This window comes from Amphiprion ocellaris, chromosome 15 (genome assembly GCF_022539595.1).
Source record: "Amphiprion ocellaris isolate individual 3 ecotype Okinawa chromosome 15, ASM2253959v1, whole genome shotgun sequence".
NCBI classification, from domain to species: Eukaryota; Metazoa; Chordata; class Actinopteri; family Pomacentridae; genus Amphiprion; species Amphiprion ocellaris.
The window spans coordinates 10,026,049-10,040,846 of NC_072780.1; the positions used below are offsets into that span (position 1 = coordinate 10,026,049).

A 14,798-nucleotide genomic window follows, 5' to 3' on the forward strand; every position below is an offset into this window, starting at 1 on the left:
AGATAAAGGAGGACAGAAGAGTAAATCCCGTCTATATGTGTGTTGACTCAGCAGGGATCATATTAAATGAGAAAAGTTGATCTGCAGAAGAATAAATATTTAAAGGCAGCACAGAATGCCTGAAAGCCTTACTGCATTATGTTCCACTGTATTTTGAATTGTCATCTCATGCCTGAATTTTGTGCTTTCCTTCACATAAACAAAGACATTTGCACCATAAATTGATTCTGAGAGGCACAAACTGGAGCATAAAAATTGACCAGAATGCAGGAAATGAAGTGTTTGACTGTGACACCCCACACTGCCACAACAGAGGCATGTTAGAGAACCACAGACACACTCACAGAATAGGAGGTACACCCTAAACTTTGCAGAATTTCAATTATAATACAAAGAATTTAAAAGGTGTAACTTGCAACAGCCGTGCCAGGCTTATTTTGATGAAGGGTTTCATAAAAAAAGATCATCCTCATGGTGTACCTCTACATGGCAGCCATGCCTATAAGCTAATGAAAAATGTAATTGACCAAAACAAAATGACAATTTGGTTTACAGAGTTCAAGACATCAGTTTCTGTGCCACATTAATGGGAGTAATGCTCTCAGTCCAGCCATCCCTATGCAAATTGTCTGTCTCCGTCATTGGTTTGAGTGTAATTTTACAGTCAAATCTTGTCAAAACAAAGTCATTTGTAAAATACAGATATTTTATGTGGACATTATGTGCATTTTTTGACTTTTTTCATTTTCTTTTTCAGTTAAATCTTTAAATTAATAGTACTTTTTTTTTTTTTTTTTTTAAATTGTAGTTATATATTTGGCGGTCAGGAAGGAAATTACTGAAATCTATGCCAATTTTCACAGTGCATGTTCTGATGGGGGAAGATGCCTCCAGGGGTAATTTTACCTCAGGAGTCACTTTGAGCAATCTAAACTTCTTACTAGTATATAAGATTAACTATAATCTTAAATTTTATTGTGGCTCTGACTTCAACTATGACATGAAAAATAGATAACACAATGTTATTTTTAAACTGTTCGATTATTGCTAACGTATATACAATATAGGAGTCTAGGACAAAAGTTAGAACTTTACATAATTATTAATATTATTTAAAATGATTAAATATAAGTAATGATGACTCAACACGGATGTTTAGCTGACAGTAGCTCAGAATTAAAGCTAGCTAGGGAGAGGGACAGCAAGCTAATGTAGCATGACATTATTAGATAAATGTAAAGTCACCTAGTTAGTTAGTGCTACAGGAAGCTAATATAGCAAAATATTATTAGACAAATGTAAAGTCACCTAGTTAGTTAGTGCTACAGGAAGCTAATGTAGCATAACATTATTAGACAAATGTAAAGTCACCTAGTTGGCTAGTGCTACAGGAAGCTAATATAGCATAATATTATTAGACAAATGTAAAGTCACCTAGTTAGCTAGTGCTACATGAAGATAATGTAGCATAACATTATTAGACAAATGTAAAGTCACCTAGTTGGCTAGTGCTACAGGAAGCTAATATAGCATAATATTATTAGACAAATGTAAAGTCACCTAGTTAGCTAGTGCTACATGAAGATAATGTAGCATAACATTATTAGACAAATGTAAAGTCACCTAGTTAGCTAGTGCTACAGGAAGCTAATATACCATAACATTATTAGCTTAACTTAAAGTCAGCTTTTCGACTAATGCTACAGCAACCTGATTTGGCACATTATCGACTTAACCCTAAGTCAACTGGTTAGCTAGTGCTGCAGCAAACTAATTTAGCATAAAAATGATTACCGGTAGCTTATCCTAAAGTCAGCTAGTTAGCAAGTACTACAACAAGTTAATATAGCATGCAACATGATTAGCTTAACCTTAAATCAACTAGTTAGCTAGTGCTACAGCAAGCTAATTCAGCATAAAAAAATATTAGCATAACCTAAAGCCAGCTACTTAGCTAGTGCTATAGCAAGCTAATATAGCAGTATATTATTTGCTTCATCTAAAGTCAGCCTTTTACACAAATAGTAATATGTTCTTTACTGCAGATTAGCTATGTTACTATATGAGATAATAGCATACATAATTTATCAGATATTGTACTGTATTTCAATATTTCCCCAGTGAAGGATCAGTAAAGTTTATTATATCTTATATCTAACATTATCAAAGATAGAATATTGAAAATTCCTGATGTCTGAAGGGGGCCTCTTGTATGAAACTGAATTTCAAGAACTGAATCTGAATTATGAAAACTGAATGTAGAGAGTTGAATTTTCAGTGAGGACCAAATACATTTGCAGAACAGCTAAGTGCAATTACAAAGCATTACATTCAGTAAATTAGAATTTGGTTTGACTTTATTGACTTAAAATTCAAATTATGACAATCAATTTCAAATCTTTAACACAGTTACAGTTGTTGAGCACTTCAAATACAAATGATTCAGATTCAGTTTCTAGTGGCACAAATTTCCTCATATATTCTTTCCCAGTTACTCATACGGAAAAGGGGTTTGTAATGTTTTTGTTTATAGTAGAGGACAACATCCCATGTCACTCTTTTAACAGTAAACAAAAGTTTGTATATAAATATTTAGAGTTTTAAAAACACACGGGTCAACATAGCTCAAAAACACGTCTTTTGAAGATGAGTGAGGTCACTACCATCCAGGAAAATGAGAACTCACTGATGTTCATATAAAGTTCGAACTTTATATAATTATTAATATTATATAAAGTTCGAACTTTATATAATTATTAATATTATTTAAGATTATTAAATGTAAGTAATGTAGACTCAACAGGGATGTTTAGCTGACAGTAGCTCAGAATTTAAGCTTGCTAGCTAGCTAGCGCGACAGCAAACTAAACGAGACAGCAAAACGAGAACCGACTGTGATGTTCATGAGGGGAAACGTGGAGGTGGGAGGGTTTCTTACCTGGTTTACCCTGCTGACTGTAAGCTGGAGAGGGGGGGATATATTTAGCAGTAATTGAGGTATGATGGGGAAGTGTTGCAGTGCTGAGCTGAGGACAGAGAGACAGACAGACAGCGACTCGGATAGAGGTGAGTGGGCTGCTGGATGGGCGGGCTCTCGTGCATTCCTTGCTTGTTGTGTGGGCGCGTGGCTCAGGGTTCAGAACTGTCGTCCCGCCCCTCCCTCCCTCCCCCTGCTCCTCCTCCCTCCTCCCTGCTCCGACAGAGACGGGCAAAAGGCGGAGGAGGAGAGACGCACCTTCACAGTCAACAGACGCCGGGTGGTGCGGCAGTCCCCGTCGGTCAGTAGAGGAAGGCTACACCGGCAGAAGAAGACCCGCGGAGGGAGGAAGACACCTGACGGTAAGCTAACGGCCGTCCTCACCGCGCGGCGACGCTCTCCGCCGTTAGCTGAATTTGACGGTCATCGACGCTTCTCTTTTCATGTGTCCATCTTTTGTACTACTTTTGCGGTATTAATCACACCACACCACCGTCTTGGGCTTTTTTCGAATTTATGATTTTCATAAAATTACCGGAAATTCTCCGGTGACAGCGGCTAAATTAGGAGCTCCAACTGGCTAACTGCGCCCCGGAGCGCTGCTTGCTATCAGTCGCATTTCCCCCCGAGTGTGTAGCGACACCGCTGAATGATAACGGTCAACTAAAGAAAGAAAAAAAAGAAATCAGCCATTTTCTGTACTGGTGCTTCTTTCTTTGTATTTCCGATTGCTTGCGCGTGTTGAAATGTGAGTTTAAACGCGGTTTAAGTTGCCCCGTGTTCCTGTTTGAATGGGTTCACGTTAAGTCCGTGCATCTTCCGCTGACAGCGCGGTGAAGTCCCGGAGCAGGAGGTCCTCTCCTCCCCGCGCCCGGTATAAAAATAGCCAGGTGTGTCAGCTTAGCCTGGGTCACGGTAATGCGACACACACGGCTCGGCTCCCACCGGCTTTCTGACCGCATTCACAACACCGGGAGAGAGTCGCGGAGTGGATGCCCGGTCAAACGCCGGTCCGTCCTGCTATGTGGGTCAACAGGATGCCATAGAGTTGTGTGTGTGAAGATGCCACCTGTTTGTTTTTGCCCGCATCCTCCGTGCGGCGTGTTTAAGATGCCGTCGGTTTCAGAGAAAGCTGGAAGGAGTTGCTAAGCTTGGTTTTGTGTGAAATAGCCCTTTAAACGCCACTCTGTTGTGTTGCATGTATGTGCAGTAGGTGATTTCCCCCCTCCAGTTCAGCTGCAGAGCAATGCAGCTGTGGAGCCCACAAGTCACAAGTGATAAGACTGCTGTGGCTGCCCAGGTGCTGAGGATGGGTCGATGTAACCTAAATCTCACATCTGTAGCCTACTTTCTGATGCTTGTCTCAGAGTGAAGTGCTAGATAATGCCCGTTCTGTTGTATTTCACTTAAATTTGCAGCAGCAAGGAGGTAAAAACAAAACTTGCCCAGGAAAAATAGAATTTAGCAGCCAATTTAAAAGGTGCAGGCGCACAATCTGATTCGATATATGCATCTAAGCAGAAATTGTTGAGGAAAAAAAACTCATATAATGTGAGACGGAAACAATAGGAGCCCAATTAGAGGCTTGGGGGCAAACCCCGTGCACATTATGGGTAAACAAAGCGCTGAAGGTTCTGCGTTTACCTCCAAATTCTCAATTATTATTTTAAACCACAGAGACCTGCTCTCTCATTTCTAGTCTGAGCCATTTCCTAATGAGCTCCTGAGCTGAGGAAGAGAATATATGAAATCTCGTTTTAGATTCAGCTGCAACCTTAGAGACAAAACACAAACAGCAGCTTCTGTGACCGGAGGCAGTGATGATTTCTAGCTTTTTATGGGTTTTCTTCAGATGGAGGGGTGCAAATGAAGAAAAAAAAGAAAGCAGAGTAGATTGTCCTTAGACATGGCAAAATCTACAGATAAATATCTACAAGTACAGAGGGCAGGCTAATAAACCGAGGCACACAAGCTACAATGGTAGACTTCAGTTTTAAATGATACAAGTACCACTGGTAATTATAGCTTTGGAATTCAGAAAGAGATTTTTCAGTGGTCTGAATTACAAACAGGATTTTTCCAGGCTTAAGGACTTAATATAACTTGGTTTAGCTGACAATGGCCATCTAAAGTAGCTTTTGGATATTTTCCCACTGGCCTGCCTGTGTGTCAGTGTAGATGAGCCAGGCAGCTATTGGCTGGAGAAGAAAGGTGTCCTGGTGAGTAAGTGGCTCCGAGGCTGGAAGCTTCAGGGAGAGCAGCAGATGGATGATGATGTAGCGGGTGCTGGCGCTCCCTGCCTCCCGCCGCCATCCGTCACACGCTAATGATCGTGTCACACCTTCTCCCCGGGCGGCTGGCCACTTCTGCAGCGCTCAGCTCAAAAACTGGTAGCTCCACTCAAATCCTCTCTTCACGGCCGTCGGCTGAAAAGCCTGGAGACAGACTGCACTGCAAGCCTCTCTATCGCTAATTCTTCACTTCTTTCTATCTCCATCGCCTTCCTTCACCCCTCTTCACCTCTGAAGTCCCTACAGACCGTTTCCTCATCTCTCTTCATCCCCTGCTTCCCTCGCCTCCCATTCATCTTGTTTTCTGCGTGTAGTGCATCTGGTCCATATCCGCCTTTTCCCTCTGTCTTCTTGCTTCCTCTCTTATCGGTGTAGATTCACGGGTTTAATACAAAACAATACCGGCATGGTTCTCTTTTCTTTGATTGCATTAATTTGCAGAGATGTGTTGTTTTTTCATGCCCCTCCCTTCAGTGAGGTCTGAGGTCAGGGTCAGCCACAGTGCAGCACTCGTGAAGCTGGTGTGTTTGGCTGAAGGACAGCTCAGCAAGAACTCGCCAACAGCGCATTAGGGAGTCTCCCAAGTTATTCTGTCCTTTTCAGTGTTTATGTGCCTCTGAACCATTTTCTCATCCCTAGGCTGCAGTAGACCTCCACAGTAAGACAAAGATACTGATTTTCTGTAGTATTGTGTTACCGTTAATACTTCATCTGTAAGAAACAGTAGGGCTGCAAGAAATTCTTGTTTTCATCATTGAATAATCTGCCATCAGCTTGTCTAAAACATATTAAAAATTTTGTGAAAAAAATGACATTTTTTTTATAATTACAATAGCTTGTTTTGTTGATCAACACTCTGAAATGCAAAATTGTTCAATTTATCATCATGTAAGACAAGTAAAAGTAGCAAAAGCTAACACTCAATAGTCTCTAACAAGGAAAAAATCTATGACGATCAAATGTTTGTCTTGAAAAGAGGATATTTTCAACATATACGTACCAGTGACCCTTCCTGATCCTTAAGCTTAAGGATTTGTTACGTAACATGACTCATTTTACCGAGAAATAGCCCTTTAATATGAATGTAGCAATAATCAATACAGTTACGTCAATAGAAAAATCTTATCACATTAACCATCTGAATTAAAGTATGATTCACCTCCTTTGTAAAATAATTTATCAAAAAACTGTGCAAATTGTAGCATTTTTGTCAATGATATTTCTACTTTAAATTTTTAAACCAACACATGCCAAGATTTGAGGCTCCTCTCTACCGTTCTAAGAATATTTTTTCTGGATGGATTCCCAGCTGTCATGTTACAGTGTTTCACTGAAGCTGTAGGGGAAGTAAACACCACTTTGGTTGCACATGGACTGACAGAGGTCTTTTCTTTTAAAAAACCGCTATTATCTCCAGTCGAGTGTTAAATAACCATGTTGTGGGACTCGGCATCCTCTAAGCTCGTTATTCTGTCCCTGGTGCTACAGCAGTAAGTGTCCCCTTGAGCTGTGTGTTACAGCGGAATGTGTCCCCACTGAACACAGTTGGCCCTCTGGAGAAGATGGTGGAATGCCACTTCCTCCTGTGTGTGTGCGTCTATCTCTTTGGTCTCAGCAATATTCTCACCACTGGGATCAGAGGCTCGGCTTGGCATTCTGGGAATATCAGTGCTGCCGGATCGGATGATACTCTCCACAGCTGCTGTTTCTAAGAAAAGCTCGAGGACACACTCAAACACATACACACACAGCAGACATCAGTTCACATAACGTGTAAATATACATGCAAATGCCACATCCAAGCACAGGCCTATATGTTACCGCCACAGATGCGCAGGCATGCTTACAGTAATACGCTAAGTACTGTAAAGCAGCAATTAACTGTCAAACCAGGAGAGCATTTGGGAAGCGCAGACAGAGGTTAACACACACTTGCAGACACACAAGCTTAGCTACTTGATGTCACATCCAGCAGCTATGCTTTTATGCTTTGGCTGGCGTTTGATATGAGTGAGTGTGTGAGTTTGTGTGAAGCAGTGTAGTGGTGTTTTCTGTTGTACATTGACCGCTAACACAGTTTTTTCTCCTGTGCTTTTTGATCTCTTCAGGCTATTTTCCATTGACCAGTGAAGGGCCGGCAGAGAGAGGAGTGGTTGAGAAGGGGAGCAGAGGCGGAGACGATAATTGCGTTTCTGGCTGCCCTGTGGGAACATGGGATATATGACCTCATCATTCACCTGTGAGGCTCTCCAGTAAACAACTCCAGATAGGTACGAACTGTTTACACACACACATACACACAGAGCCATGCAAATGCAGGCAAAGACATCTTTAAATAGCACTCAAGTATACAAAAGCAGGCATTATTTGCACAGCCTGACAGTCTCTCAGACTGTCTGATTTGTGTTTTCCAGAAGGATGACTGAGGCAGCAGTAGAAAGTACAGATGTCCTCCTAAAACCCTGCGATGTGACGTCATGTGACGCCGTCATCTGTCCCTCCCCTCCGCCATGTCTACCCCCCTGCAATCAGAGAGAGGATGAGGAGAGTCACAGTGGCATAAAGAAGCTTGAGCAGCAGGTAAGTGATGCTAAACTAAACAGATACTGCCATGCACTGTGTTGAAATTATGCATCCTCCCCCCACGGACACTGCTCACATGCTCACTTTATAATGAATTATGTCCTCACTCGCAGAAACACTGCAGCCAGGTGCAACCAAAGAAAAAACTAAAGGTAAGCTAAAATAATCCTGCCTCTCATTATTCATTCTCACTGAAATATCGATTGCAATAGACTCTATGAATTTGTAATATTGCTTGCTTGCGTGTGTATTTTAGGCCAAAGGAAAGTTAGTGCGCAGTATGGCTATCTGCGAGGAGTCCTCACCGTTTGAAGAATCAATGGTAACACACACACACACACACCATCCTCGATTCTTCCACCTCCCTATTGTCATCACCACACTCGAAATTACTCTTTATTTTCTTCTGTTTATTTCCAGGAATCTCCAAACACAAGCATCTCATCTAGCTGCCATGACAACGAGAGCACTTCCTGTAAGGAGGAGGAGCACGACAAGATCACAGATCCAAAGAAACATTCATTGTCCAAAGGTTTGTGTGTATGTGTGTGTTTTGTGTGTTAGTGATATCTCATAAAAGAGAGAGAGGCAAATAAAATGTAATAAAGCAGGATTCCGTGCCACTATTTAGATGTAGTTCTCCTGGGGTTTTTAATATTGCAGTGTGCTTTTGGGTTTTTTTGTGCGTGTGCCGTCTTGTAACACACCCTGCCTGCCTGTGTCGCTCCCAGAGTCCAGCGTGGAGTACACCGACTCCACCGGCATAGATCTGCACCAGTTTATCGTCGACACCCTCAACAGTAACCCCAGAGACCGCATGATGCTGCTTAAACTGGAGCAGGACATGATCGACTTCATCACCAGCGATAGGTGTGTGTGTGTGAAGGAGAGTGTGGAGGAGGGGACATAACCTTGAGTCTTGACTGAGCTATCTACCTGTTTAATGTGCAGGAATGAAAACTGAATCAAAGCTAAATTCTGTTAAAGATGAAGCATGGCTTTAGTCACATTTAAAATGCTGTAAGTTTTCTGCTCCTTTCTTAGAATTCTGTCCATACAGCTTATTTATTGTACTAAACAATATATTGAGGCGGTTATTTTTGTGTGGGTGTGTTTGAGCCACCAGAAATGAAACTGGACTTGAGCCAAAAAATTCAACCAATTTCACTCGATGTTCTTCTTTTTCCTCGTTCCCTATCGCTCTCGCTCTGCATCTCTTTCTCATTTCCTCCCTCCCACTTCGTTCTGTCGCTCCCTCGTTCTGTCTTTGTCTTCCTCTCTGCCTTGTACCTTCTTTCCCTTATGCCTTCTCACCCTTCCCCTCTCTCTCTCTCCCCACATCCTTCCTTGTTTCGGTCTCATTCTCAGCCCCTTTAAGAAGTTCCCTCACATGTCGTCCTACCACCGCATGCTGGTCCATCGGGTGGCGGCCTACTTTGGCATGGAGCACAATGTAGACCAGACAGGCAAGTCTGTCATCATCAACAGGACGAGCAGCACACGCATGTAAGCATGCAGCAATGCGTCTTCATGAGTCTTCCTGTAAATCCTTAATGTTCAGAAAAAACTAACAAGATTTGTTTGTGTGCTCAAGACCAGAGCAGCGTTTCCAGGACGAGCTGCATAAAGACAAGACAGAAGAGCTCCACCAGTGGAAATTTATTTTGAAGAGAGACAACAGCTCAGATGACCAGGTCTGTCTCTCCTATATAGCTGCCTGTCTCTCAGGAATTTCCTCTATAATTGACATTGACCGTGTTCTATCAGTGATTTGACCTGTTCTCTTTTCTCTCCCCTACAGAATCGACTCCACCCCTTGCGGGACAAGCAAAGCAAGTCAATGGAGGAGAGAGAGGAGGAGTACCAAAGAGCACGAGAGCGAATCTTCAACCAAGAGGTGAGAGGAAGAGACCGAGAAGGACAAACCAGGCTACTGTGACATAGAGAGGATTCTTGCTAATTTCTCTGCTGTACTTTTTCAGCCACCCTGCACCCAGGAGAGCACCCATGCAGAAACCAGGTAACCTTGCCTGCAGTGTAATTTTTTTTCCATGTGCTTCTCAGCTTATTATATTTAGATGAGAGCATTAATATATGTCTGTGTGTGTGTGTGTGCTGTGTGCAGGGATGTGGAGGAGTACAATCCATATGCTGAGACCCAGAGGAGAAGGCAGCTCTTCAGGTAGCGCTCTCACTGCACACTCGCATAGTCATTTATCATCCTAATCTGGTCAGCCTGGCTGGCACCGAGCTTTTCAAGTCTGCAGCCGAAACAGAAAGACGACCTAGATTTAGTTTCATTTATTTGTGTGTTTGTGTCAAGGTTTAACATCCTTGGCAGGAAGGAAAGGCTTTATAGATCATTTTGGTGAAAGAATGTAGCATGAAACCTTCAGCCTATCATTATGTGCAGCATATCAGCAGGTGCGGAAGCCATTTTTGTCCCCCATTCAGATTAACGGCATTCCTCTCGAGCAGTAATAAGGCTGTGGGATAATTCTGGATGTGCCTCACAGGGGGAGCCGTGACAGCTCAGGCTCCAGCTGGACAGGCAGCAGCAGGCAGAGCAGCACTGAGACCGACTGCCGCTATAGCAACGACCCCCGACCCTGGAGCAGCACCGACTCCGATTCCTCCTACCAGTGGACGAGTCCTGCGCTGAAACCTCGCCAACCCGCCAACCACAGCTGGGACGCACGAGGTTCAGGTGTGCCCTTTTTTTTTTTTTTTTTTTTTTTTTAAACGCGTCTTGTGTCACGCGTTCCGAGGTGTGAATTCGTCACGGCCGGGACACTTCACTGTACCTGCGCTCAAGCTGCAAACTTGCGCGCAGACTTCATCGCCATGCCACACTTGGGAAAATCACTGCTTATAAATTATCAGCTCCTTATTCGGCAGCATCTAATTAACAAAAAGCAGTGGAAGTTCTTTTGGTGTGAAAATTTAACTCAATCCATGAATCTTCACACCATAGCTGTAAATTTTCACACAACACCTCCAGTCTTCTTCGCATATCCAGGAAGGAAGAAAAAAAGCTATGCTGTGGGGCTGCACGCAGTATGTTTTTAGCACACAGGGGCGGGGTGATCATTTTTTTTTTTTTTTTTTTATCAGATTGAGATGTTGAAATGTCACTTCTCTCCTCCTCACTTCTATTCTTACTCTTTATTCTCTGCTTTCTCTTCTCTCTCAGGTTCCATCTCTCTTTACAGACTGCCATCCACATGTCCTCACCCCTCTCCTCCTCCCATCATCGAGGAACAAGCTCCCAACTCTGCCTACATCATGGAGAACGGGATTCCGCCGGGCAGCATTTTAGTGAACCCACACACTGGTACATAACACACACACACACACACACCAATAAGATTTTAGACGAGAAAAACTCATTTATCATCTTTAACCTTCGACCTATCAGGGCAGCCGTTCCTCAACCCCGATGGGACCCCTGCAGTGTACAATCCTCCCGACAGTCAGCAGCCAATCAGGAGCCAGACTCAGCTGCAGGGCTCTCCCCCTCAGCCGTCACCGCAGCAGGTAGCGCGTACATATACACACACACACACACACACACACACACGCACACATGGCGAGAAGCGTTTTAGATGCAAGATATGTTCCCAGTGACATACATACATGCCACCGTTTGTGCCTTTATCTCTGTCTCCATATGTGTGTCTCTCTCAGGTGGTTCAGTACTCGTCTGTCTCTTACACAGCTCCACAGATGTTGCCTGTCACTCCCTCACAGCCATACTCGACAGTATGTATCACTGTAACGCTGCAACAGTCGCTGCACGTTTGCAGCGTGCGCGCGAGTCTGACCTCCTTTCTCTTGACCGACAGATTGAAGATCTCTCCTCACAGTTTGCTCATGTGACAGTGAGCTGTCAGGCAGCGGGTGAAGCCCCACCCGTCTACCCTCCCGGTCCAGGTTACATCTATGCAGCTCCTCCCCTTCCTCCTCCTCCCCCTCCCAACCCCTCCAGCTACTGCCAGCCCTCACCTCAGGTAGGGAGAAACAACATTTGTCATGTCAGTGAAGTGGATGAATTAACCCTCCTGTTGTCTTCATTTACGGGCACCAAAAAATATACTTTCCTGCCAAAAAAAATCCCCAAATTTCTGAAAATCTGCAAAACTTTCAGGAAGAAATTTATGATAATTACTTAAAAGTTTTATTTTAAAAAAATCACATAAAAATTCACATAAAAATCAACCAAAAAATCCACAAAAAATCCTTAAAAATTTCCCAAAAATGTTGAAAATGTGGACATCAGAATTTTCACTGAAAATATATTTTTTTTCCACATTTTCAAACTTTAAAATGGGTCAATTTTGACCCGCAGGATGACATGAGGGTTAGTCCTTTTTGCCATAGTGTGAATAATTTTTTAATATTATCATCCTATAGGTGCCTGTATATTATTATGGCCAGTACCCTACCTCAGCTCAGCATGGATGCAGACCTCTCTCACCTACCCAACACATCCACAGCCAAACAGCACAGCCAACAGGTACTTTTCACCGAAATACGAGTGGGTGTGTTTGTGTGTAAGGAAGGCAGTGAGAAAACAAGCTGCGGCAGTAGAGGAGGGGGCCGTTACACTGTCAGAGATGTAGTCTGAGGGTCTCACAGTGAACCGGTCTCTTTTCCTGCTGCTTCTATTCATCATGCTGACAAAAACACGAAGAGACACAATTCACTCCTGTCATCCACGGCCATTTATAAAATAAATGATTGCGCAAAAATATTCAAGACTTTGGAACAAAAAATGCAAACGAGTCCGTCAAGAGAACTCGGTGAATGATGGAAAACAAGTGAGCGTGTTTTTAAAGCTGTGTTTTTTAATAAAGATTTATATGAAAACACAGAATTGATAGAACAAAATGTGTCCAACCAGCTTCACCTCAATGCAACTACTGTATACGTATTTTTTATTTTAGTCTTTATGTTAAAATAAATAATACTAGACAAATTATTATACGTTGACGGAATAAGTATGGAGTATTTTTTTTTGACAATCAACAAACAGCACGTCCTCAAGTCTGTTCAGAAATACCTATAATGATCTCTTGTTGCTTGATTCTTATATTAAGCTTTTGCTAAACAAACCGCAGCAATGATATATATTGTTAATAATCTCTTCTATGCGTGTGTTTGCAGCAGGATACACCCCTGCTGTGAGGGTGCAGCAGTCTTCCCACACCCAAACCCAAGCTGTGCTGGGGACCTACTCACCGGTTGCCTCCCATCAGTGTAGCATGGTTCAGGTAAACACAGAACACCCAGAGGTGTCTTTGTGTGTCAGACTCGAGCAGTTCAGCCCCCAGAAGACATATTTAGCACTTCACAAAGTGCTTGTGGTAGCAAATTCTCTGCAACCAACTTTGCTTCTTTTTTTTTTTTTCTCCCCCTTGTCTCTCTGCAGGGAGGCGTTTCGGTGTCCTTTCCCCAAAGTAAAGTTGTGAGCGGGGTAGGTGGGGAGGCGGGTTACTGCTGCGTCGTGCCCCCACCCGCCCACCACGGCAGCTGCCGTCCTCCCAGCTGCACCAACCTCAGCGCTCCGGCCTGGAACACACAGTACTGATGGAGCCATGATACTTTTGTTTCTGTGTGAACTCATCCATACACATACTTAACACAAACACAACCCCCTCACCCTCACCTACACCCCTCCCTCCTCCTGATGATGCCCCCTGGGTTTGCACACACACACATACAACATACCCCGACTCACAGAGATAAATGTACCACTGTACCAAAGCTTAATAGTATATTTCAGAGCTGCTGTATTGAATGCATAATTTATATACACAAATGGAGTTTTATATTGATATTAAATTATATATTGTGTTTTAAGGAAATGCACTGTGTGAAGAGAATAAAGTGCTGTGGCTGGACTGACGAGGTCACATTTCTCTATCATCCTGACTCTTTGCTTCCTCTCAACTTGATGATGGCCTTCATGGCAGTAGATGATGAGACGCCGGGAAATAAAGCACAGTGTCTGAGGGCATCTTCTCCGCACACATCCAGCATAAGATATAAAAGAAGCAGTCTTAATTTGCGCGCTGTGGGAAAGCACAGATTTGGGTTGTTAACCTACCACTGAGTTCTTAAATGGGAGAGGAATGTCATTGACTTAATGCCTGAATAACCATCCGACAAGCAAGCCGAGGATTCTGCATTAATACGGCTGATCATTATCAGCGTCTAGTTAAAGGGGGCATAAACAGGAGAGTAAAAGGCTCACACAGTGGGAGCTTTAATGCAGATAACTGACTAAACCAGTGATATTTCCAAACTTACACTTGTTTTTACACAAATTATGCAAATGGCGAACATTTCCAGTATTCCATTAAACCGACGGTGGAATTGCACTGAGACTTTAGCGCCCCCTCCTTCTCAAAGACCACAATTACACAGGTTTTCTTCCTAACAAGGGCTGCAACTAACAATTGATTCTATTTCTGATTGACCTGCAGAATGTTAGTGACTCGACAATCATTAGTAATAATAAATAAAGCAATAAAATGTCCAAATCTGAAACTAGCAGACTGGAAAATTTGGGCCCCTTTGTGAGAAACTCCCCCCCAAAAGCGTTAATTGATTATCAAAATTTTGACTGATTAAATTCCTGACAGTTGAGTACTCAAATCATTTCAGCTTTTCAGACTTTGTGAAATGATGCTCGGTCCTTTCAGATAAAGCAAAGGTGCGGCTAATAACATTAGAGACGGCTCAGCACAAGCGAGCACCGTGAATGTGAAGCAGCTAAATGGAATTGATTTCATTCACACCTGCGCTTCCTCTGCTGCCACGTCAGAAAACGTCCTCTCAAATAAACAGATCACAACACAGCTAAACGCAGGGCAAAACTGCATTAAGGTTTACAGACACACGGGGTACATCACATTACATAAAACGCTCCCTTTTAAAGCCTT

General features: G+C 42.9%; 1 protein-coding gene across 4 annotated transcripts; it reads left to right on the forward strand.

Moving 5' to 3' along the window:
- Nucleotides 1-3,183: 3,183 nt before the first annotated feature.
- arpp21 (cAMP-regulated phosphoprotein, 21) lies at nt 3,184-13,779 on the forward strand. 4 transcript variants are annotated; one of them, XM_035955009.2, is made up of 20 exons: nt 3,184-3,339; nt 7,377-7,538; nt 7,660-7,848; nt 7,965-8,003; nt 8,108-8,173; nt 8,272-8,383; nt 8,583-8,721; nt 9,220-9,357; nt 9,446-9,545; nt 9,653-9,748; nt 9,834-9,871; nt 9,977-10,033; nt 10,368-10,558; nt 11,045-11,185; nt 11,270-11,388; nt 11,539-11,613; nt 11,697-11,861; nt 12,265-12,367; nt 13,018-13,124; nt 13,283-13,779. In XM_035955009.2, the coding sequence occupies exons 3-20, from the start codon at nt 7,687-7,689 to the stop codon at nt 13,439-13,441; spliced, it is 2,007 nt and encodes a 668-aa protein (XP_035810902.2). In that variant the 5' UTR covers nt 3,184-3,339; nt 7,377-7,538; nt 7,660-7,686; the 3' UTR covers nt 13,442-13,779. The 4 variants fall into 4 exon arrangements, with proteins under 4 accessions (XP_035810902.2, XP_023140921.2, XP_023140922.2 ...); XM_023285153.3 differs by having other exon boundaries at nt 7,683-7,848; XM_023285154.3 differs by having other exon boundaries at nt 7,683-7,848; nt 13,021-13,124.
- Nucleotides 13,780-14,798: the final 1,019 nt, after the last annotated feature.

Bases quoted from the DNA above. Each gene is read 5' to 3' on its own strand.
- arpp21 (XM_035955009.2), top strand. From the start codon at position 7,687: ATGACTGAGGCAGCAGTAGAAAGTACAGATGTCCTCCTAAAACCCTGC. The intron at 9,546-9,652 runs GTCTGTCTCTCC...TCTCCCCTACAG, and splicing joins ACAACAGCTCAGATGACCAG to AATCGACTCCACCCCTTGCG. The intron at 11,389-11,538 runs GTAGCGCGTACA...TGTCTCTCTCAG, and splicing joins CTCAGCCGTCACCGCAGCAG to GTGGTTCAGTACTCGTCTGT.